General features: G+C 34.1%; 1 protein-coding gene across 1 annotated transcript; it reads right to left on the bottom strand.

Annotated features, from left to right (window-relative positions):
* Window positions 1–1,556: 1,556 nt before the first annotated feature.
* On the bottom strand, window positions 1,557–24,449 carry LOC105043320 (CAAX prenyl protease 1 homolog). The gene is made up of 14 exons (XM_010920826.4): window positions 24,169–24,449; window positions 20,459–20,606; window positions 20,137–20,221; window positions 19,954–20,049; window positions 17,863–17,928; window positions 17,619–17,717; window positions 17,307–17,420; window positions 16,974–17,084; window positions 14,498–14,560; window positions 8,238–8,330; window positions 7,549–7,662; window positions 5,553–5,624; window positions 5,356–5,421; window positions 1,557–2,057 (listed from the first exon to the last, which is right to left on the bottom strand). Exons 1-14 carry the CDS (start codon window positions 24,197–24,199, stop codon window positions 1,938–1,940), a joined length of 1,278 nt encoding a protein of 425 aa, XP_010919128.1. The 5' UTR covers window positions 24,200–24,449; the 3' UTR covers window positions 1,557–1,937.
* Window positions 24,450–26,984: the final 2,535 nt, after the last annotated feature.

Genomic DNA, 26,984 nt, shown 5'->3' with positions numbered 1-26,984 from the left:
ATAAAAGCCTATATCTATTATAATAATACATAATGGCTTCTTTTCTAAAAAACCTATTGTTTAGATTTGACTTAAAAGTCCAAAATTTGATATTGCTCTTTTTTTCATCTCAAACTTTTTTTTTTTTTGATAAAATGCAAGCGAACAAGCATCACTGCCCGACTTCATTTTCCACAAATCGTGTGGAATTGGTGGAGTGGGTAGGAATTTTGTGATAAAAATCAAGCTCCAAAAGTTTTATTCATATTAGAAGGAAAATATAATGCTAGGGAGTAGTGACTGTAGACCAGTAATTCCAGAAGTTCAGATGGTAAGAAATCATTACCAAGCACAGATTTCTAGCATCATAGGCCCTGATCTCTATATCATATTATGAAATAATGCCAAAATGAATTCTTTCCGATCTGAAGTTTCTTTTTTCCCTCTTTTCTGATAAACAAGTTTTCTATATCTTGCAACATTACATCAAAAGTGGACCAAAGAAGAGTATACACTTGAGAGAGAGAGAAATGGTTAGATCAAGATTGAACAAAAGGGCCTAACATCGATGATCCGAACCATTGATCTACTATCTTTTTATACGCTTGTATAATTTAAAAACCTATCCAATAATCAAAAATTAGATAATTTAAATTATATATATATATATACATACACACACATATGCGCTAAGGGTCTAAAAATCATCTTATTTTTAATACATAAGCATTTTAAAGACAATAGATCATATCCAACAAATTGGATCACCGTTGTTCAATTTTTTCATACACACTATATATATTGCAAATAAGCATCACCACAAATAAGCATGCCACCATGACTTGGAGAAACTACAAAAGACCCACGAAAAAAATTGATAAGCATACCACAACTTGTGGCAAAGAAATAAGCATACTATCATGACTGCAAGTATCCTTGGCAATATCACGCCAAAGGATGACAACAGGCAAAGTTCGCTTGGTTTCTTCATGGTGAACCTTGAGTTCAAGGAATTGAGAATACCCAATATTCCACAGTCCGAGCAATGATAAAAAGATAGTGTGACTTCTGCACAGTAAATTGTTCAATTTCTTTTGAGGAAAATAAATTCTTTAATATCATCTATGCCAATTGTCAAATTCTCACTGCAATCCTTTACAAAGGTTAGTCCGTCCCAGTTCTGTAAGGACAGTTTAGAAATGAGCATCCCAAGTCATTTCAAAGCCATTTACTTATTGGAGAGGATGCTTCTAAAATGCTGTTTGCCAGAGCAAGGCTTAAAATCACTGGACTTTCCAGATATTCCTTCTAATGCGCTAGAGCAAAATGGTCTGTCAGGGCAACTAAACTCCAATCGAGAATTAGCTGGTGGATGGAGTAAAGAAGCAACTTCAACGATCACAAAGGCCTGGAATCCCGTAAAAGTGGTAATCGTTATTGATGTTTGTTTTGAAGAGAGCAGACAGTAAACAACATATGGTCAATCTAGTGCACTATTCTATAAAAAAAAACATGTCAGCAAAATCACCAACCGGTAGCACTAGAACACCTAATGATTTCTTCTAGATAAAAGAATGTTAAAACAACTGAACAAGCTAGCTGGCTCGCTCTAAGTATATAAATGTGTTCACTTATATGTATGCAGCTGTGTTTACATTTCTGATCAGAGTGCGCAGGTACACATACTGGAAAATGATTTGCAATTTCATATGCAGAAACCTAGTCGGGAAGTATGGCATGTGTCAGAAGCAACATAGTGAAATTCGGGAGAAGATACTTATATAACACATTTCAGATAGAGGCTCTTACAGGCCGATTGCCCCTGAATCAACATCCACGGAGAATAATTTATGCCGAACCTCCAGCACATGATTGCTGTTCTTTCCATAAAATACTCAGGATTGTACACCCGCCAAGATGAACTATTCTCGTTCATGATCACAGGTCCCTACCTCAGATTAGTCTTCCTTCTTCCTGTCAGGTTCTTCAAGAGCAGCGAGTCTTTCAACTAGCGGAGGATGGGAGTAGTGGTAAGCTGAATACCACGGATCTGTGTTCATAGCAGATAGGTTCTCTTCCTGAAAGTAATAATAAAAATGAAAACAAACACACTCATTTATGTTGATCACTGTGAATATTAATGCTTATAGATGTGTATATCAAGTTGCCGGAAGAACCAATATCAAGTGAATATAATACCAAGCCCAGTTATAATTGATCATTCAGTGAAGTCCCAGTACTCAGAGGCAGTTACTCTGCTCAGCAGCTATGATTATTTTCAGATATGATGCTCTTCACGCCACAAGCAAATTAAGGATCTGTTATTGGACCTTGGTCGTTATGGCATGTGGAAACCAGTATTTCTCCAATTGAAATGATAATCTATTCCATAGATGAACCCTTTTCTTACCAAAACAACAAATGAACCCTTTCATTTTCCTAACTTCAGCTAAATACTATCTGAAATTCTGATCAAATAATTTCAAACATCTGAGTGGGTTTTTCAACACCCCCCCCAACCCCCAACCCCCAACCCCAACCCAAAAAAAAGAAAAAAAAATCTGATCAAAAAAGTTTTTTTAATAAAACAAAAGTATCATCAGTGGAGCCTGATAGAAATCAGAGGGAGGGAGCAGGTTTCTTGGATTAACACAAGCCTTCACGAACTAAGCCAGTTGGCACATACACGTTGATGTTGGTAATTTGTAAATGAACCTTCTCTCAACTAATAATAATGCCAACGCACATGAATATTAAGACCAAAGAGCCTAGCAAAATTGAGATGACCCTATGGGGCATAACTTTAAATGGAAAAGGCTCATTTGAATGATTGAGGAAAGGCTCAATTACTTGTCAGAGGAAGACAATTCTCTAAGAAATGGCACAGAGTTGCCTACAATCCAAGATGCAACCTAGAGGGCTATTGGGAGGTTCAAAGACCAATTCTATTAGTTGCAATCTAAACTCATGCAACCAAGGAGCAGCCTGTGAAATTCCTTTAGGCATGAAAAATTAGTTGTCAAGTTGCTCAAGCAACCTGCTGCGATAGACCTAAACTAACAGAGTGTTGCCCAAGACCAATTTTATTAGTTGCAATCTAAACTCATGCATCCAAGGAGCAGCCTGTGAAATTCCTTTAGGCATGAAAACATAGTTGTCAAGTTGCTCAAGCAACCCAATGTGATAGACCTAACCTAACACAGAGTGTTGCCCAAGAAACAGACTAATCATAAGCCACTCAATATTCTTTCTAATCAACTACCATTTATATCACAAAGTTTTGTACCATTAATAATTTTATGTAGAACAATGTTTGAGCATGCCTGCAGCATGCACATTGAATTTATTGTATGAATAATTAATAACAACTAAAAATATTTGAATGTTCAATAAAATATACTTAAACTTGTAAATGAAAAATGGCAAAGAATAACCTTATCACTATTATTTTGCCTTAAGTGGTAGAGATTACCAAGCATTTAATCTGTCTGATTGTTGGAGAATGAAAAACTTCCATGGAAATTTGTAAAAAATTTAAATTCTTCCTTTTCTTTAAAAATTCAATTTGATACATTCTCAGGGCTCAATCTGAGAAATCCTTCACCCTCATATATATGTCTATGTACACACACACACACACAGAATTTATTGCATGAACAATTAGTAACAACTAAAAACACATGAATGTTTTATAAAATATACTTAAACTTGAAAATGGAACATGAGAAATAATAACCTTATCACTATTGTTTTGTCTTAAGTGGTCGAGATTGCTAAGAATTTTATTTGTCCAACTGTTGGAGAATGAAAATCTTCCATGAAAATCGGTTAAAAATTTAAATTCTTCCCGTTCTTTTAAAATACAATTTGATATATCCTCGGGGCTCAATCTGAGATATCTTTCACCCTCATATATATGTATATGTGCCCATGAATGCGCGCACACAACACACACACATGTATATGCATGTATTATGTATGTATGTATGTATATGTATATAAACATACACACACACACACACACATATGTGCACATAATATATAAATACACATAAATACGCATGAATGCATGTATGTATTGCACACACTCACATGCACATGCACACACACACACATTTATATGTATGTATGTATGTATTTATGTATGTCACATATATGTGTATGCATGTATGTACTGTCTAGACAAACTCCATGGTAACAATGCAAGATTAAAATAAATGGTAAAATTACAAGGTTCAGCATAAGGATTTCCAATCATTTTGAGTGACAATTTATTAGACAGCTTCGTGCGCGCGCACACATATGTATGTATGTATGTATCGTATGCATACATACATTGCATGTATGCACTGCCTAGACAAACTCCATGATAACAATGCAAGATTAAATTAAATGGTCAAATTACAAGGTTCAGCATAAGGATTTCTGATCATTTTTGAGTGACAATTTATAAGACAAAGCTTTACTATACAACACCAATGCCTAACTATTTAATAAGAAATAATTTCAAATGGACAAAGCATGTGGAAAATTATAAAGAAAATCTCCAAGTCTACAACTGAAAAAGATTGTCCTCCCCACCGAAGACAAGTAGATGAACAATCAATATGTGATTACTTTAGGTCCACATAATAAAATCAGAGCATCCAATTAGCCTATGATATGAGCATGACCATCATGTCCAGACTAAATATTAACTCCCTTGAAGGACCACCAAATGACAGCTCAGTAAAAAAAGAAAAAAAAAAAAAAGCCTGTTGTAAGGGCTGCAAGCAGACCAGGTTGGATCAGCGATAAGCACAAACCCAAATACAATCCATATCATGAATCTGGTCAAAAAACAGAACCTAAACCCAATCCAATTCCCTTTGGATTGTATCAGGAATAATATTAATTTTATCAATTCAACGGATTTTTCAGGTCAAATTTTATTCAAAACACAAGCCATAATTAAATAATAGTAAGCAAAATGTATACATTATCAAAAACATGTTCTACATAAGTTTTGAGTCATAGCCATATATGTATGATGGAAAACACAATTTATTGAGTAATTATAATTGAAAAGAAAACTAATTTCTTATGTTCAATGAGGGTTCTGAAATATATATTATCCTGCTTTTGGAATAGTTTGGTCAGTTTGGGATTGGATTAGGAATTTAGTAATCCAAATTCAATCCATATTTGGAAAGTGAATCAGTCCACCTGCACTCCTAGTCCTTGTTCAACAAGAATGGTTGCATAGCACAGTTAGAAGAGCAGGAAATAACTGAAAGATGGCAATTTGACTGTCATGGTGTACAAGAGGTCCAGGTACTAGATCATTTGGAAGTAATTAATTTTTAACTGAAGCAAACAATATAAATTAAAAAAAACCTGTAATTTCACAAGGCCTGCTCGAAGTGCTGCAGCATACCCCAGTTTCTTTGCAAAAGCATCAGCCTGGAAAGCACATTAGTCACATGGGTTGGTGTAAATATGATAACCAAGTACCGCAAGCCTGTCTGAGAACTGAATCCAGCTGCTGCACAGATTTGAGATATGATGCAAAAGAAAGTTAGACCAGAAAATACCTGAAATTCAAAAGCCCTGCTGACAAGATTGAGACCAAAGCTGACAAGGTGCTGGAGGGGTATGACAGTATGCTGCAAATCAAAACCATAGGATTAGAATAACATTGAACAGGACTACCATAACATGTTCTTCAAACCAGCAAGCTGCATTGGCTTAGAAACTCACACAGCATTTTTGTTTGACAAACAAGTGACAAGTCAACAAAAGATATAGAAAGGCATGAAACTATTCACAGAGAATACTAAATTCACTTTAGAATATACAAAGAGAACCTTAGCACCAACTGCCAATTGAAAATGAGGCATGCTAAATAACAGACTATGAGAGTACAGGATTGACTTGGGATACTTTGGAAGGATAATTCAAAGATTAGTTGTGAGATAAGACAATGAGTAGTCACAGCTAATACTGATAATTATTGGTCCTGCTACCAGAAGGAACACTTCAGTCAGCCAGCACGAGGACAACAAGAAATGCATTTGCCAAGTAAAATATGGGACCCAAAGGCCATTAGATCATGTGATCCAAAAGACGCAATACAAATAAACGTTGTTCTACAACCCTCCACCCTACAACCTTTTCATTCTACTCATTTTGGCTCATCTTTCTCCTTCTTTCTCATCTCCCATTTTGCCGCAATCGCAATTGTTGTCACTGAAGCACACAAATATCCTCCATTACCCACCTCTTTATATGCATTCCTTTCCCTAACTTTTCTGAACCATCTGCAGCAACTGACATAATCATGCCCAACAGACCATTATGCGACACCAACAAATGCAGGGGATCTATAGAAGGGGGTAGGCAACTATAGGGGGCAAGGAAACCAAAAAAGACCTGATGATAGTCCTAGAGTACAAGAGTGGAAAAATAAGGAAAGGTTGCCAGCATGTGAGCTTAGGTTGGAATGGGTAGATGAACTAGTAGTAAGGGATCTGATATTATGGATGGTAGTAGTGGTTGGAGAAAGATGGTTGTGGTATAGAAATGGAAAAAGTGGGATGGAAATGGAGTATGGTGGTAGATTGAATGAACAGATGAAGGCAAGGGTGGGCATGGCAGTGGTTGGGTCTGATAAAGGGCAGGGTGTTCATCATGTGGGAACTGGTCTAGTGCAAGGCATAAAAAAAAAGGACAGAAAATTCAACATATTGGATTTTGTTGCTTAAGAAAAGCCGCAAGGATAAGTGGTAAGAAAGTAGAACCTTGAATCTGATTAATTTGACAGAATCCCCTCCCCCCTTCTCTCTCTCTCTCTCTCGCTCGCTCTCTCTCTTTCACTCTCTCTCTCTGTCTCAGAACCAACAATCAACAATATAGCACCTTTCCAGCATGATGGAATGATAATCCAGCTTTCTTTGATAAATAACCAAAGCTTTCTACAGAAAAACCATACTGCTTAATACCATGCATACCACACAGACCCAATAAGGTACTGCTGCACTTTGGAGGCTTGACACAATACTGCAAAGAAACATTGCTACAGCTGTTATCTCGCTTGTAGAATGATACATTATGTTGGTATTAGAGGTGTACCATACTGAACTGACCAATCTAGCAAGCGACTGGTACAAAGTCCAGTACTGAGAGAAAATCTTGATGACAACAAGGCATTTCAATCAATATTACAGCATCACAAGTAAAATTTTGAAATTCATAACTTCCAGCTGACCCAACATAAAGAGTCATGTGACATTGAAAAAATCCAACAATCCATGTTCAAGGGGAAAAAATCTTTCACTCATTTAATCTAGTACATGAAGAATTTATAACCATTATATTATGTGTCCACAAAGAAATATCATCAATGAAAAGAATGTGCACTGGTAGATGTGAAAGGTCATAAAAATAACTTCTGATAGCAACTAAATAAAAGAAACATATACTGATAAAAAATAATTTTGCATGTAGAACTGAATCTACAAAGAAGAACAAAGAGAAGGATGCCAATGATATCTTTACTTATAAATAGAACAGCAAGTAACAAAGAGGTACCTGAAAGATGATGAGACCAATAAGTACTGGCTGAGTATCAAAGCCAAAACTTTCAAAGAGATCCTTTGAATTCCTTACAAGAGTATATCCTCCAAATTGCAAAAGTGTAAGAATCTGTTCAACAATGAAAAATTAACTCCACCCAACAATACAAATTTTCAGTCTTCAACTGCTTTTTAGTTCGTATAAATATAGTAAATTTGCATTTTCTTGAATTCTAAAACCCAGTGCCTTTCAAGACTCGTAGCCAAATATATACATACATGTAGTTACGCATGAACGCATGCATGTATACATGTATGGACGTATGTGTGCATGTATATATGCATGTATGTACCTGTATGTACGTATGCATGTATGTGTTATGTGTGTGCATACCTCTTTAATGCACTTCTACAGTAAATAGTAGAGATTTATGTACCTGCCAACCAAAGCTACTAAAACAATGGATACCAGCGTTTGCACATGGAAGGATCAAGGAATTTGATATGAATTTGATACTAGATAATTGCAAGCCTGGTGCATGACTTCATTCTAGTATCCATCCATGCATTAACATCACCTAAAGTTTGTATATAGACTTGGAAGGATATTATATCCAACTTCTGAACATGAAACTTATACATTCTAGGAAGCATGATTAGAAATGATATAGTGCAGAAGTTATAACGAATCACTAAAAGGATTACCTGAACAGCAATGAAAGAATACATTGTATGATTGAGTTTCCAATGTCCAAGTTCATGAGCAATAACTGCAACTACTTCCTCCTCATTTTTGCACTGCCAAAAAGTCATATGAATATGGATTCAGCAATCTGAATGATACACAGGTGCCCAAACAAGAACAGAAATGGCATTTCAAATACACACATGCAGCTTGTCACCACTACAGCATTAAATATAGTTGCAAATTTGGTAAGGAATTTGGCAAGGTAACAGCTACAGCATTAAATTGCAGAAAAGAAACAGTTGCTCAAAATGTCGAGTGCTTAGAAGCCTAAAGTGCATAAAGTTGATGTTTCTTAAATACACACATGCAGGCATGCATGTATATGCACTGCACATGTATCTATAATGCAATTACCTTGCAATTACATTTCAAAGCCTAGATCAACTGAAATGGATAATTATTCTACACTTGCATCACAATCAGTATACTGCCATTGCAAGTTAGCATACTTAAAAACAAGAGGACCAGCTTGCACTGCTGGTACCATATATCTGCAGCAAAAAGTATGAAGGTCCCGATACTTCTATTACTGCATGATGGTTGGAAACAAGCATGAATATTATCTTGTGAGATCATTCTTGTCAAGTTATATAATATACAGACACATAGTGCAGATGCCAACAAAACATTTTAAAAAATAAAAAGGGACAAATTAAGTATATGGCTAACTAGCATTGTGAATTCTTAACATAGAGAAGGCACTTCAGTGTCATGGTTAAGTTTTGATAAAGATAAGGAAATGGGTGATCTGCTTTTCTCCTTCTGTCAAAAAATTAACCTATAGGCCCCTAATGCCAATCTGTCCAAAAAACAACGAAGCAAGTTAGAAATTTAGGTCTCTTGTAATTTGGTATATGAAAGGTACTTCCAATGACTTATCCGTTATAAAAGAGTTGCACATATTCACCCGTCAGCTTATATTCTGGTGCAAAACTCTTTTCTATGTCAAAAGTGGGGAACAAGTCTTTGGAGGCACCACACCTTGAGGAACTTACGAGGAAGACCACAAAGGGGAAGGATTAAGAATTCTATGGTAAAATGGGACTATGACAAGGTCAGAAATGGACCAAGGGACAATTTCTGCTAGAAAAGGTTCAGGCATCTTCACTTTTATGATTGACAGTATTTATCCTTTATGAACAATGATATTCTTGGGGGACTTTGAAGTTATCTAAACTTCTACAATTTCAGTCAGATTTTACCAATCACGCCAAAGGGTCCATTATGAGGATCACCTAGCATAGCTTCTCGATTTATTTTCTTTTGTATTACTTTTTTCTTTCCAACAAATGACCAACATGAAATTATGAAGCACTTAGGAGTAGTCTATGTATTGTTAGCACTCAGGAACTTCAGAATGCTTCTGCAAACTCCTTTTCAAAGCTCGATTTCAAAAAGCAGATAAGTGTTAGCGTATAACTGTAAATTAAGATTATGGTTATATTATCGTATATCTGTATTACAGCACACTGTAACACCATGGTGATTTTAACAGCCATCATCTCTATGTATAACATGAAGTCCACCCATGCACAGCCAGCTACCAAGAGTGAAGCCTCCCTTTCATGTACCTTGAACTGAAAAGGAAAAGGAAAGGGGGAATGTGTATTCCCCTGTTGGCTCAGCATTCACATGTTCTTTTGACATAAAACTTGATGAAATGTGTTCTTTTAACATTGGGACACATACTAATCATTGATGCTTGAGGCTCAACAAATTCTCCATTTCCACTTATCCATCATTTGTCACTAAAGCTGTCACAATATTTGGTATCATTGTTCTCTAGTTGATATTTTGTTTATAATCCAAAGGGAATGATTGTTCCTTCTGGTGGTTGCTTTAAGGACATGTTTGGTTGGGGGACTTAGACTCTAAAATAGGAATGAAAATGAATGACTCCTATTCTAGCCGTTTGGTTTGGAGGAGTCATATTCCCATTCCGATTCCAGAAGGAAATGGGAATGACCCAATCCCCTAAAATCTAATCCCTTCTCTCCCCTAGTATTCAAATCCCATTCCAATTATATCAGTCACGACCCAAATGCATGGGGGGTATGGCCATTCCCATTCCCATCCATTCCAATTCCGATTCTAGTCATGAACCAAACACACCCCAATCATAATACAAAGATGGATTGTCAATCCTCACACCGATTGATTCTTTGTCAATTCTCAACATAGACAACAACACAATTCCTAAAAGACTATCATCTATGTCATTGCTAAAAACTCAGCTCCATTTGGCAAAAATTTTAAGCAATTCATATTTGTAGGTCATAGCATTTTCTCTAGTTGTCCTTTTATGCTTCCCTCTTTTCATTTAAGTGCAATGTCTTAGCCATGCATTTAATTGAAAAAAAAAATTCACACTTCATGAATGAAGACTTTGTTAGGCTGCTTCTAAACTTACAAATTAAATGTGTTACTTGTAGAAAGCGGCACATTAGTTAGTTCCTCTCAGATGTCAAAATAACAGGCAGCTTTTGATTAGCGGTAATGAGCTTAAATAGCACCTCTCCACTATAGCCAAGTCTTATGCATGCTGGCTCTTTGTTTCACTACTTGCTTTTTGTGATGATGGTCATGGAAGTACATGCACCAACACATAGAAAACAGCATGAGGCTAATAACACAGCAATGTTGACTCAAAGGTACTGGGTTCCAAGTCCTAATAGATGTTTCCTCCACTCCACCAGGACATAGGGCTTCCCAAGTCCTTGGAGTTGTTTTCACCCACTCCTTACCCTCCCATTTTGTGTGTCCTGTGTGCATCTAACATAAAGTTTCTTTTGGTCTTAATGTTAGCCAACAATCCACCTGTCTAGTGATAATTTTGGTACACCTTATAATCTAGCATGTGTGCACAAAGTCTATGTCCACTAATATGCTTAATAGTGGCATAATTTGTACTGCATTATATTATAATGATACTTCAAAAGGATTAAGAGTAGATACAAATTATAAAACATTGTTGGTCTCTCTAACTATAATAGATTTAATGGTGACTGCTATATGCTTTTGTTCTTCTGCAATAAGAATGTCTGAATGTGGAGTTTGAGGTGCTAACAGCTAATAGTACCACTTGCTTGAAAGGTTCCCGCAACAAATTTAATTTTGCTAACATGCATTAAGAAGGCTTACTCTCTTAAGATGCTTTGTTCTCTGACAAGCTACAATTCAATGATAAATATGAAGTGGCACTTGTTTTCTATGGACAGACTTTAGAGTTCTTCCTTTTGCACATTAAATTCCGTAATTCACCATCCGAGTGTAAGGCACTTGCAAATGCACATGCCATCTCATCGGCAGTTAGGATTTGATTGATTATTTTTTATCAATAACTTTGAATGCCCCTTTCAAACACTCCAAAATATAATTCATCTTTATGAACACGATTCTATCAACCCTAGAAGGAGAGAGGAGCAAACAAAGAAAAAGAAGAAGGATCAAGATTTAGGTGAAGCCTGGAACCAAAAAGAAAGGTGAAGTGAAAAAGCTGATTATTTTCCATTTAGTGCTCCCTCTTCTTTTGCTTTTATTCTAGATATAAAGCTTAAAATCGTCTATTGGTGTAGAAGGCGTTTGTGCTAGTTCAATAGCTAAGTAATACTAGATCATTTCTTCAGATGCACGGGATGTCACATAGGCAGTTAATATTTGATTGATTATTTTTTTCATAGATAACTTTCCTACTTAAAGATGCCCCTTTTAAATACTTCAAAATAAAGGTCTTCATCAAAACAAGAGAATTTCTATCAATCCCAGATGGGGAGAAGCATAGAGAAAAAAAGAGATCAAGATTTAGATGAAGCCCACAACTCAAAGAAAGGTAAACTGAAGAATCTGCTTGTTTCCCATTTATTGCTCCCTCTTCTTTTGCTTTTGCTCGTAGAAGGCTTTTATGGCCATTGGATGGTTGTCCAATAGCTAGGTAATAACAGATTGCATCTTCTTCTCAAGAGTCTCTCTTCCATAAGGTGATGTAAGCTAATACTACACTGTCACATGATGTAAGATACTTCTAGAACATGTCAAGTGGAGTCCCAGAACTTGACCTATGGCTTGCTCCTGGTCAAGCAATTCCAACAAAATGACAAGCAGGACAAGGATAAAAGTCAAGCATGCAAAAAAAAAAAAAAAGAAAAGAAAAAGAAAAAGGAAAAAAAAAATCGTGAGTCAAACCTCAACCCAGCCTATCACCACTCCTACTTGACCGAAATCAGAGTTGATTGAACAGTCTTAACAAATGTTCCATCTTTCCAACCAGCATAATCAATCTACAATTGTATAATTCGTAAGTTCTCTCCCCAGCCCGCGCTGAATTTCTTCCATTTGCCGCCCAACTGAGAAAGGAAAGAAACATCTCATGGAAGAGCATACTCAGCTTGTTGGTTTTAAGGAAGGTTATTCGCTCAATTTGAAGATTGCAACCGATAAGTGGCCTCTTCCATTCATGAAGAGGCATTATGGACATTTAAGACAGTACAAAAAAAATTCAGTCCCTTTTTATTTCGGAATTTTGCTTTTTCTTTTATATTTATTCTATTTCTTCACTCTTGCTTATGCTACAATGGAAAGGAGCTTATTGAATGGCCCCTTTTATGATTCTCAACAACAGGATCCACTATCTAAATGCCTTCTTCTCACTATAATTCCTCCACTAGCGCTTAAGTAGAGAAAATCTTTATTTAGGCATGTAAATAAGAGATTAAACTAAAAAAGGCAGTCATGTCAGTGGCCACTTTGATTGGGGTCACCCAAGGGTCGGCCACTTATCTTCAAATGTTCAATATTGAATTTAACTGCAATATATGGAATTCTCTCCTCTTTGTGGTGATGACCGTGGGTCTCTTGACAGTGATGACTCTACATACAAATATTATTTGAAGTCTCAAACATCTTGAGATTGCTAGAAAATTTATTTTCCAACAAAATCTACTCCTAGAATTTCCCTGTATTCTATAATATCCCCTCTACAATAATTATCACTCTGACTAAGTTTCCATTGTCAACCTTAAAGCCACTTTCTCCCTCCTGTTGTGTCCTAGAATATCAATAATAATTCCTTTAATGTGTTCAGTCCAGCAAACCTCAGCCTGACAGAATTCAGCCATGGGAACAAAGTTGATTGTATTCTCTAACCTAAATCACACCCCACAAACCACATACTCTAGGTCAAACTTCCTGAATGAAAATGCAATTTTCATAAAAGAAACCTATTTTTGCATAAGCCTGAAGGGATAGAAGAAGCATACGGAATGTCAAACAGCCAAATGAGGCAAATGTCGCTTTTGGAGTTCACCATCACTGAAAATAAACTGATTCAATTTGACTCACTAGTCAGCACTCAGCACAAAGTTGTCACCTGAGTTAGAAGCATCATAACAAGCTTCGAGCAATGTTTCAATCTAAAAGGTGAACCATGTTCCTAAGAATTATGTTACAATACTTCGATTCAAAAAGAATTTAATTCCTGTATTCTATTGATAATAACTTAGTGAAAATAATGATTTCCTGAAAACAAAAACTTGGACCCTCTACTCAGTCCTTAAATGTTGCACTAAAACCCTAAAATTTATCGTAACAACAACTTTGAAGTTGCAAAACATAATTGTGAATGACAAGGTGTTTTCGCCAACATTAGGTTCCACATGCTATATTAGTTTTTCCCGTGATTCCAGAGAGAAGAAGCTAGTCAAAAAGTTGCACAAGCAAGAGGATGATAAAAAACACCTACGCAAGAATGGGAATGAGAGAGAGGATGGGAAGTATTTGCACAAACCACAGTCCTACTTGATAATATCATGTAACAGCTTACCTAATGGTTTGTTGGAACAAGTATCTATAGAAAGGAAAGAATAAATTGTTAAAATTAAAACTGGTGAGCCATTAGCAAGAGCAAGTACAAGAAAAAAAAAGTTTATATCACATCCTAAGGATGCAATGGGGAACATATTACAGCATCTGAAACGAAAGGTTGCAGCAACCAAAGAAAAAAAAACTTTTCTGGTTACTACTTTATGATTTGTAGCCCAAATTAAGAAGATATCATACAAAAGAATAAAATCTATATGTATACTCTCAATAAAAAGACCAGACAAAGGTTTTTATGTACATCAAGCAAAAACCTTGATGGTCATCTTATCATAGCAATGTTATTTTGTTATTTAGATAACCTCAAATAAGCATACACATAATTAGCAAGATTAGAGCAAACCTGTTGAATCAGTGTGTCATAGAGAACAATGCGTTTATTGTTGAAAAATCCATACATATATGCCTGTCAGATAAAACATAATTATATATATATATAAGCACACATAAGTTCAGAGGAATGATACAAAAGAAACTCCTAATAGATAGCAGCGAAACAACTACATAGCAATGCCTATGTATGGGCAATAAAATGACAGCAAAATATATATAAGCACACATAAGTTAAGAGATATGATACAAAAGAAACTCATTATAGATAGCAGTGAAACAACTACAAAGCAATGCCTATGTGTGGGCAATAAGATGACAGCAAAAAATGATCATGAAGATCATAATGGCAGTTTGTAGCTCCACAATGATGGGGGAGCATTCCCCAAAAAACCCATCTCACCCCTTATAAGTTGTTCCATAACATAGTTAACAGCACAGAGAACTGAACAAGAACCGATGAAATGGACAGATGTGACATCCGCACAAAGCTAACGATGCGTAATAATAGAAACATACCATGCAAAAGAAATAGTATTAAGTAAAGCATAAATCATTCCCATGGAGTACAATAAGATCAATTTATAATAGGTTTTGATATTATAAATTAAAACTTCCTGTTGGATTGGCTGATTGTATAAAGTATGTGGGAAATTTTCATACTTCAGAGAATTCCGAATTGGTAAATTTGGTATTAAGGTTGAAAGATACTAAAGATGAGAAGAACAATAACAAGAATGAAGATGATGATGGTGGTTTCAATGACTAAATGTGCCTGCCTGTGGTTTTTTATGTTTCTTTGATACATATAGGGCCCATTCTTCTGCGGGTAAAAAATTTATCTAGAAATCTGTATTTTTTTTTAGAAGTATTTCTTAGACAACATTTAGACAGAAAAATAATTAACCCATGTTCTTTTATGCATTAGAAAATGACTTAAGAATCTGTTACCCATGTTCTTTGGCATTACTAGTTTCCTGAATAAGTTGCTAAGATCTATCCATATTTTTATAATATATTATATTATATTATTATTAAAATATATAATAATATAGTATATAATAATATAGTATATTATTATTATTACATTATTATATATTATTATATTACATTATTTGTATATATTATTATATTATATTATATTAATATCTTATATTAATATAACATAATATATGTTATATAATATTATTATATATAATAATATAGTATACTATATTATATTATATTAGTATATATAAAAGATATTATGTTATTATATTATTATTATATATTATATAATATTATTATATATAATAATATAATATAACATAACATATTGTTATATTATTATATTATAATATATTAATATATAATAAAATATTTTTATGAAATTATTATTAAAATATATTACAATAATATAGTATATTATATTATAATAATCCATTATAATATTATAATATAATATTCTATATTATATTATGATATACTACATTAAAATATAATATAGTATCTTATATTATAATAATACTAATATATTATAATAATATAGTATATAACAATATATAATAATATAATACAATAATATTATTATATATAATAATATAGTATAATATATTATATTATATTAGCATATATTATTACATATAAAAGATATTATATTATTATATTATTATTATAGTATTATAGAAATATTATTATATATAATAATATAATATAATATATTGTTATATTATTATATTATAATATATATATAGATATAATAAGATATTATATTTTTATAAAAATATATTATTAAAATATATTATAATAATATAGTATATTATATTATATACAATAATTTATTATAATATTATAATATAATATTCTATATTATATTATAATATAATATATTAAAATTTAATATAGTATATTATATTATAATAATACATTATATAAATATTATTATATATAATAATATATTTTTATTATTATAATATTATATTATCATAATATAAGATATTATATTATAATATTATATTATATTATGTTATATTATTATATTATATTTTATTATTATTATTATAGGGTCAAGGATATATTAAGAATGAATTAAAAATGTTACTTTTCCGGTTGATGATAAAATGATTTAGCCACTCCCTAGATGGGTAAAATTTTTTCTCATTTCATAGGTAAATACTATCCAGGAGAAAGTACCTTACCCATCTTGCAAAGCGTGAGAACATAAATAAGTTGGTCAATAGAAAAATTGACCAACTTTCCCATGATATTTATCCACAAAAGAACAAGACCATAAGTAAAACTGAATTACTTTCCTATTTAACCCAATCATCGTGTTTAGCCATCTTCCTTACTTTTTAATGCAGTAAAAGATTATACTAATAATCATCAATAATCACAGAAAATCTTCAACACTCAATTATAAGGATACTACTTCATCAATAATTCTCTATTAAAAAAAAGCATGAACTCAAACTTTAAAAACAGAAAAAGAAAAGAAAAAAAATGCTCACATTGCTGTGGCTTGATCTCGTTGATCCATCAACAACAAAGAGCTTTTTCAATGGAAACTTAAGTGACGCTGCTAGCTTCTCTATTTTCTCTCTAAGCTCTCCTTCAGGAAGCTGTTTAACATAGTTGCATAAAAGTATGAGGAATGTGCACTTTGTAGTGAGCAGAAGGATATCATATCCATTCAAGCACAACGATGAAAATGTTGGTTGTGGAGAAGTAAGGAAAGATGGGCAAATATTATATTTTCCTTTTTTATATTGAATAAAACTCAATTGACATACAAAAGCAAAAATGAGGCAAATAATTTGCTGCGTTGAAAACCAAATACTCACGGGAGTGAATTTATTAAACAGAGGAGCTATTAAAATGGGATACAGTGTCATCATTACAATGGAGAGCACAAACATAAAAGCCCAGAGATATATTGCCAGGTAAGGACCTCCTTTCTGTAGCAATAGAAGAAAGAGAATTAGTAAAATGATGCATACTGCAGATCATTCTCTAAATTAATACAGAATAAATAAGGTTTGAAGTAAAACATTCTTGACACAGCAAACCACACAATAAGCAGGTGAATGAAACATCTTTGGATGTACAAGTACATCCAACGATTATATGAGAAATCGATACCAGAAAGGCCATACCTGCACTATGACGATAATTGCAGCTACAATTGGTGGTCCAAGTAAGATCGAAAGGCAAATTCCTTTAAACATATCCCTGAAGAATAGCCATATTGTTTGCTGTTGAACATTCAATAAGACAGCTAAGAATTAAAACAGAATAAGATATAATGGAAAAACCAAAGGCAGAAGCTTGCTTTAGGGGAATTCAGAATTTGAAACAAGTCTAGCATCGATATGAAGAGAAAATAGAAGGTGGACAAACTTTATTAAACCCATGACGAGCCTCGATCACAAATGTTGAATAAAGAGAAAAAGGCAGGTCCGTGATCTGTATAGCAGCAAGAAACTTATCAGCATCCAAAACATTACTCCCAAAAGATAAAAAAATAAGTTGAAACTTCGCCTGACAATTTGTAACTCTCAACCATCAGAATCAATGAAAACAACTTTAACATACATAAAATGCCAAGGAAGCAAAACGAAAAGAAAAAATATGTACAATGAGGAGAACCCTGAGGAACCAAACTAATGCTTACGATGATAATAAGTGATGCACTTCCATGATTCCACAATAAACAAAATCGAAGTTCAGCATTCAGCAATTAATCATCAATCCACATATCGTGCATTAAATGATTCTTCTCTAACAATAAAAATTGGCACAGACTTAACATACATGGATGTCTCTGAGTTGTGCTGTAAACTTGCAGCTATGCTATCTACTGTGGATATGGTACAATATATATAAATCCTAAATCCTTGTCAACAATACAAGTCCAGCTAGGTGAAGCTTCTATGCAAGGGTATTCAGTTTTTAACAAATTGTAAATTCATCTGACCACACAGTTCCAAAGACCCCAGAACTAACTAATTCTTGGATAGTTGCTGACAAAAATTTGCATTTTCCACCGCACACCAATTAGGTGTTGTCAACAACTAAAACAGATCTAGAACCAATAGAATAATTTTAATGGTCGAAAGTGGATCTTTATTGTTAAAATTAAAAATATCAAGAATGCTCAAGTGTTTCATAGATGAAGAAGCTGTTAGGAAGGAAGTTCTGTTGAATTCCTGCATTAGCAGAAAGTTTTTGAAGCATGCATATCATAGCTCTCAATATTCTTATTTAAAATATCATTTGCTAGCAAGTTTTTTTTGGATACATCATTTTCTAACAAGTTTTATAAACTAAATCAAATGGCCATTTTGGTCATCACATTCAATAGATGGAATCGTTTCCCTGCAGTCCTCTCTTATGTTGCAATAAATTATAATTAAGGAACCACTCAGGAGAAAAAACGAAAACCTCAAGCATTCATGGATTCAAAATTTTATGTGAAGAACTGTTTTACCATTATATTTCAACAATTTTGATCGATGGAATCTTTTCACTGCACTCCTCTCTCGTGTTACAATAAAGCATAATTAAGAAACCACTCAGGAGAAAAAGGAAAACCACAAAGCATCCAATGGATTCAAAATTTTATGTGAAGAGTTGTTTTATTTTTATAGTCATAAAAATTATTTTTACTTTTACATTGCACGTGCTTGGTTGTTGGCATAGATAATATAATATTACTACATTACTTCTACATAATAGAACATTTTATATTGGTATACTGATATATTATATTATATTGATACAAGGTGTGCCATATGGATAACAGGGGTGAGGCTCATGATAAGAGGAAGTTGCACATTAGCCCCAAGGCAAGTTGCAATTGACAGCTGCAAGTGCACTCATGAACAAATTTGATCGCTAATATAGCAATCATGAATTCAGAGTTGAATCCATGCAAAATGGTCAAAGCCAAAGAAACACGACAAAAGGAGAGTTATTTTTGAGTCTATCTGCACATTTATCCTATGAATTAAGTTTATTAGAAAAAGGGAGAGGAAAAACAAATCAAGTAGATGAATAATCCTAGGCAATTGCATGAAGGAAGACGTAAGAAAGCACATAAAGATTTTATTACACATGTCAAGCAGATTAAAAAAAAAAAAATTGTGATCAAGGATGAATCAGCACAAAAAAGAAGGCTTCTCAAACCAAATTGGAGGCAAGAAGGATCCATACTCATAATCTTGATGATGATGGTAATTGCCAAAACAGTTTACTTTTCTCAAATAAGACTATAATAAAACTATTATCCCCATGAACATTTTTGCTGACACCCTATCAATTTGGCATTACAATGAATGTAAACATCACGAACATTGCATAAAATATATGGGAAGGTGAAAAGTTACTTTCTAACCAAGCATGAACAAGAAACTAACATGACACCCATGATGTTTCATGAATAAAATGATGTTTAGATCAATATTTTAAGACGGAAAAATTCATTCAGACCTGTGACCAAACCATAACACCAGCTAAAAATGAAAGTGTGTGTATTATTTCATTCTCTGCATTCAGGCCCATGTATGCCACTAAGTCTCCAGATTTCTGCAAAAAAAGTAGGAGCGAAATGAATTGTGAGTATTTGGGAAGTGAGAAATCTAAAACACAGATGCACAATGCCTGCCAAGTTACCTTCCAAAACCATGGTAATATGCCCAAATACAAAATTGCAGTGTCCATCAGTATGGTTACAGCTTCGTGAACAAAGTGGAACTGGCTGAAAGTTAAAACATATAAGAAGAGAAAAACTAACAATAATAATAATAATAATAATTTAATGAAGGGGACTATTTGGCGCATCAATAGCTGATTCTCAAGTAGAAGAAGCGGTGGCTATTGAATTAGTTCAAGAATTGGAACTCATTGAGTAAAATGCTATTAAAAGATAAGCCATTAAACACACAAAAACACAGATATGCTGAAAAGAGAATAATCATCAAAGAAGGAACCAGACCTTTTGTCAAGGCTATAAGCTCTAGACCTTTCAAACTTTTCTTGACTGACCACACCTTCCAATGGTTTGGGTAGGCTGGGCAGCTTGAGAGCTGCATGCTGTCGAATGTCTAAATAGGTCTCAAAAATGTACATTAAGATCATAAAGCCTGCAAAAAAGAATGTATTCACTAAGATACTTACTAGAGAACAATTGAAATCAATAACCATAACCATAACGATCAAATCCTGTCCCAAGTTTTTAATGTCAGCTTTTTAATCTTTATGAACCTAACATTTACATCTTCTAGATAATATCTGTCATGAAACACCATAAATGATGAATCACCTGTCCCATTGTTATCAAAAATTATTTACCTTCTATAACTTATAGGGAACCCAAGCAAAGGTGATTGCATATAACCATATGGACGCAAATGAACATATTGCAAAGACAACATTGTACAACCACATTATACTGGTGCCAGCATTCAATGCCTAGTGCCTTTAATCTGAATCGCTCAAACATAAAATTGAACTTGACAACAATGTTCTAAAAACATCATCATCATTTCAAAAATATGTTCAGCTAGATTGGAATTTATCATATTTCTACAGAAAGTAGAAAGCACATAGCAGTCACATTTTGTCCTAGAGAAAGGATGTGCTCATATTCTTTTAAATTGATGATGTCTCTTTTATGCTTTTCTGACAATAATCGGTCAGATTTTCTTAAAAGGCTGTTGATTAGAGTTCTATTACATTTTGTTAAAAATGTATACTATATTTCCTATATTTTATAAGTATGTTGTTTCACATATATTCTTTCGCACAAAATGCTGCAATAAGAATATATCCATGTAGTAATATGTCAAATTTAAGTTACAACAAATATGTGTACATATACATGGACATATACATACACTATCTAATAGCACATAGACATGACATACAATAGCATCAATAGTACTTCAATCAAGATTCTATTCCAAATCGGAATTGGAATGAACTGGAATGGGAGTTGGAATGGCCATATCCCTCGACATGTTTAGTTCACGAGCAAAATCGGAATTGGAATCAAAATGAAATTAAAATATTAGAGAAGTGTAGGGATTGGGTTTTGGGGGATTGGGCATTCCCATTCCCACCTAGAATCAGAATGGAAATGGGACTCACTCTAACCAAATGGTTGGAATGGGAGATACTCATTCCCATCCCCATCCTAGAGTCCAACACTCCCCAACCAAATATACCCTTAGGTAGTGTTTGGTTACCCTTTTCATATTCCTGGAATAGGAATACGAATTTCCAAAGAATAGCTATTCACCATGTCTATTCCAGATTTCTGTTTGGTTGGAAATCTGCCATTCCACCAAGAATAAGGTGCAATTAATGCAGTGTTATTCCATGTACCTAGAATAAGGTGCAATTAATACTCATTAAAGACCTAGAATAAGCTATTCCATGGCCCACCACGAAATAGCTAAACCAGGGTGGATGGGAATAAGGTGCAATTAATGCAGGGTTGACCGAAATTGCTAAACCTGCGGGGCCCACCACCACTTTTTCTAGTATTTGGGGGAATAAGGTGGAATAAACTCTTATTCCACCTAGAATAAGGGCATCCAAACACTACCTTAAAGAAAAGTTTTGATGTAAGTAATTGAGAGAACATATTTCTTAAATTTCTAGCACCAAGTCATTGTTACTATTAGTTTTCTAACTTTTATTTATGCAATTGATTACCATCAGATCTAACTAAGACCAGAAAAACAGAGGCCCTTAGATTTTCTTTTTCCTTTTGAAGACCATCGATCATTATAATAAACAAAGTAAATTGCAAACAATCATCTCCACTATTGCTTGTTTTCTCCTCCCTTCATGCTCCCTCATCCTCTTCCCCTGCCTGTATTCAAGCACACCGTGCTCCACTGCCTCTACTTCTTTGACTTCCCTCCCTCATATTCCCCCAGCTCTAGCACCATCACAGCAGGGCATTCCCTTCTCCACCCAAGGCCAATGACCACCTTTCCCCCTCTCTTCCCCTAGTCCATTTCTTGCTCTATCTCCATTCTTATAGACAGGGAATAGGAAGGACTGCCACCACCAACAGATCGGAGAATAGACTGATATGGAGTGGGATGTACATGACTTATCTGAGATAGAGTACAGATGAATAGCTATGATTACATGAAATGTTTGGGACTAAGTTATTTTAAAATCTGATTGTTTTCAATTTATGTTAAATCTATTGATGCATTGACAAATTGAAGGAAAATTAAGAGGTAGCTAAATTAAATTGAAAGGGCCAGTAGTCCATCGTAAAATTCAGGAGCCAATCTCATTTGATTTTACCATATAATTTTACTAATTTATTTATTACGAGTGTTATATGGATGCATATTATGAAAATATGCAGGTTAGTAATCGAAGGGGACCATATTCTGAAAAACAAATAATATTAGAAAGTAGTGTGGTATTAAAAAGCAAAGAAGACTAGGATCACATAAGTTCATGGCATCACGATATAAAATCTTAACTTTATCGGTTTAAAAAACATCCACGTTGAGCAAAACAAAAATTTTCTATAATAAACGTCATGGAATCTGATGATCATTCAGAACTGAAGACAATCATGCTTGATCCCTTCCATAAAATTACTATTACACTACATAATGCTAAAGTACGCAATTTAGATTGAAAGGGTACAGTCTATTAAAAATACAAGTTTGTTATTTATTCTATAATTTTGTTGCAATAATTACTTGTTGACAATGAAAAGTGGGTTGAAGATCCATGCAAGTCTCTTTCCCTTATAATTTACTGTTTAAATTGCATGAAGCCTTCTTTTCCATGAATGTCATTTTCAATAAAGAAAAACGTCTATACTGTAGCTAACTGCACAGACAAGAATGTAGAACTTGGTGATCATGAGATTGAAAGTCCCATGTACATTATTAGTAAGTAACAGCTAGGTTCAACTGTTCTAGTACTCCTTTGGTAGCATTGTTTGGACCATGAGACATCATTTAGTTTCACGTCACAACTACGTTTAGGCAGAATCCTACCCTAACCACTTCAACCATGTGCGTGTGTGGTTATGATGACTTACGAGGTAAATTAAACTGGCAAAACCCCACTGAGATGGTTAGGTGGACTGCCTCGGCAACCACGATGGAAAAGAAAGACATCATAAATAAATCGACAGTTTCCGTAGCAAGACCCATTGAGCCAAGTGATGGACGGGGATACTATCAAGAGATTCTTTGAGCCAGGTTCTTGATGGAATTAATACATAGGTCATCACTCGCTCACATTATTGAAAGATCCTTCTATTACTTCTTGACCATCACTTTATGAAACCCCAAATAAACATTCTTGGAAGAGACGGACAAACAACATTACGGAAAAACAGATAAATTAATGCATTCATAACAAATTAAATCAAATACCCCAAAAGCACTGACTGACAAAAACCACAAAAACCCAAGCAAAGAGAATAATCAAAACAAGAATACAGAAAAAAAATTAAATCAAATACCCCGAAAGCACCAACTGGCAAAAACCACAAAACCCAACAAAAGAGAATAATGAAATCAAAAATACAGAAATCATCATCATCACCACCACCACCATCACCATCATCAACCAGCAGATGGATCTAAGAAGGGAGAAAAGATTGGGCGAAAGGGGAAAAAAAAAAGAATAGGATAAAGAGCAAGAAAAACTTACCCAAAACCGCTTCCAAGTAAGGGAGAGCCATTATGGAGGAGGAGAAGATCAGTCCAGTACGTTACTACCAGTGGTTCCACTACTCCACTACCGACGGTAAGGAGGGATGGTGAGGTATTTGATGACGGAAATAAAAAATCAGGCGGTGTGGCGACTCATAGAAAGGGAGAAATAGGGCACGCAGCGAGGAGGGCGGACAAGAAAAGGCGACGAGGATTCTTTGCTCCTGCCCTCAAACTCGGCAAACCGGGGGATTGGTCGAGTAGTGAAGAGAGAGAGGGACAATCAGGGAAACGAGTCGTCTTTTTTTCTTTTTTTTTTCTGTGATTGAAGGGAAACGAAGCGATGATAATCATAAAGTAGGGCCTGGGTTCCGCGGCGCGCGAACAAGAAAAGGCGACGAGGATTCTTTGCTTTTGCCCTCGAACTCAGCATAAAGTAGTGGAGAGAGAGGGACAATTTTTACCAAGAGAGAGAGAGAGAGAGAGAGAGAGAGGGGGGGGGCGCAATCGGGAGAAACGAGTCGCGTCTTTTTTTTTTCGGAGAGGGACAATTTTTACCCCAACAGAAAGGAGAGAGAGAGGGGTGCGGCGATCGGGGGAAACGAGTAACGTCTTTTTTTTTCTTGTTTTTTCTATGATTGAAGGGAAACGAGGCGATGACGATCATTGAAGCAGGGTCCGGCCCTCTGGGTTCAAAAAGTCGGTGTGTAAAATTGGGGGACGTGAACTCCCGTGAGCCCGCCAGACCAATTTTGGCGCCGTCGGATGCTAGTTTGACGAATTTTTTACCGTATTAATATAATTTAAAAAAAATCTTATCAATCTAATATAATTTTTAATTTATTTATATAAATGATATAAAATTTATAAAATTTTATTTTAAATTATATTTTTTTAAAAAAAATATCATTTAAAATGATTTTTTATATCTAACTTAGCATTTACTTGGAATCTTGTCAAAAAATAAAAAAATAAAAAACATCGTTGAAAATGATATTTTTTTGAAAAATATTATTTTGAATGATATTTTTTAAAAATGATGACTAAAAATGTCATTCAATATGTCATTTTTTTCATATCACACCTTAATCTGTGATATATTTTATTTATATTTTTTAAATTAATTTTTTTTGGATACGTTAATTTTTTTATTATTATTTATATTTTTTTATGCATGATATTATGTTTTAAGCTAATTTAAATAGTTCTTTTAACATGATATTTTTTTAAATTTTTTTTCGAGACATATTTGAAGATCATGATAAATCATATAGCATCCTAATACTTGAAATTAAACAAGTAAAATATCTAAAACTCCGATAGAAACAATAATAAATAATATAAGATAGAACAAAAGTGTATAGTTTACAAAAAAAATCCTACAGTGCTATAAATCAAAAAAATACTAAGTCCCACGAGAGCGTCATAGTGCCTATGGCCGCTTGGACCTTCTTACGAAGATCCTCAACGATCGCTCCTGCTCCTGTATCACCTGTGATGGCCCCTCTCCTATAACAATAGACGTCTTCTAAACAAGCATATCAAAAATAATAGGTGCTGCTGGAACATCTACGAGCTGAGTGATCCCCTCAACCCCCTCATCTGGATCTAATAATAAATCTGTAACAAAAAAATCAGACCACTTAGATGAAGAGTCATGATGCCAACTTGAATCCGGTGCTATCACCTGAAGCATGTAGGAAGATGAAGGCCCTAGCATCTATGGATCAAAAAGTGATGGCATATATCCAAATGATATTTCTAAGATAATTTTTTTTCTCACTTTAACCTTCGATCCATGATATATTTTATTTATATTTTTTAAACTAATTTTTTTGGATGCATGATATATTTTTTTATTATTATTTATATTTTTTTAGTGCATGATATTATTTTTTAAACTAATTTAGATAGCTCTTTTAACGTGATATTTTCTTCCTCAATTTTTTTTTGAGACATATGTGAAAATCATGACAAACCATATAGCATCCTAACACTTGAATTAAACAAACAAAATATTTAAAACTCCGATAAAAATAATAATGAATAATATAAGATAGAACAAAAGTATATAATTTATAAAAAATCCTGTAGTGCTACAAATCAAAAAAATACTAAGTCCCATAAGGACGTCGTGGTATCTGTGGCCGCTTGGACCTTCTCACGAAGGTCCTCAACAGTCACTCCTGCTCCTATGTCACTTGTGATGGTCCCTCTCCTATAACAGTGGATGTCTCCTAAACATGCATGTCAGGAATAACAAGTACTGCTGGAGCATCTACGAGCTGAGTAACCCCCTCAACCCCCTCATATGGATCCAATGATGAACCTGTAACAAAAAAATCAGATCACTCAGATGAAAAGTCACGATGCCAACTCGGATTCGATGCTGTCATCTGGGGCATGGAGAAAGATGAAGGCCCTGGCATCTGTGGATAAAAAAAATAATAGCATATGTACAGTATGTGGCAATGACATCTGTGAAATACATGGTGCTGGCATATTTGAAGCATGTAGTGATGGTGTATATCTCATATCTGGCATATAGGATGCTCCAATCATCGTCAATACTCCTAAATATGATCTCTCCATCTCCCGTAGTATCTCGATCCACTCATCCTCATCAATCATAGATAGAGCACGACGAGTGTCCAACAAAAGACCTGACAAACGATCAGTCTACATAATAAAAAAAAAATAGCAATACATTATAGATCATAAAATAAAGATATAATGTAGCTGCATAAAATATTTTGTATTAACAATGAGAAATAAAATGAAGACTTAATGAATTAAAATTGAATATAAGATTGA

Source organism: Elaeis guineensis, chromosome 4 (genome assembly GCF_000442705.2).
Source record: "Elaeis guineensis isolate ETL-2024a chromosome 4, EG11, whole genome shotgun sequence".
Lineage (NCBI taxonomy): Eukaryota > Viridiplantae > Streptophyta > Magnoliopsida > Arecales > Arecaceae > Elaeis > Elaeis guineensis.
This window is presented reverse-complemented; position numbering and strand designations above follow the sequence as displayed.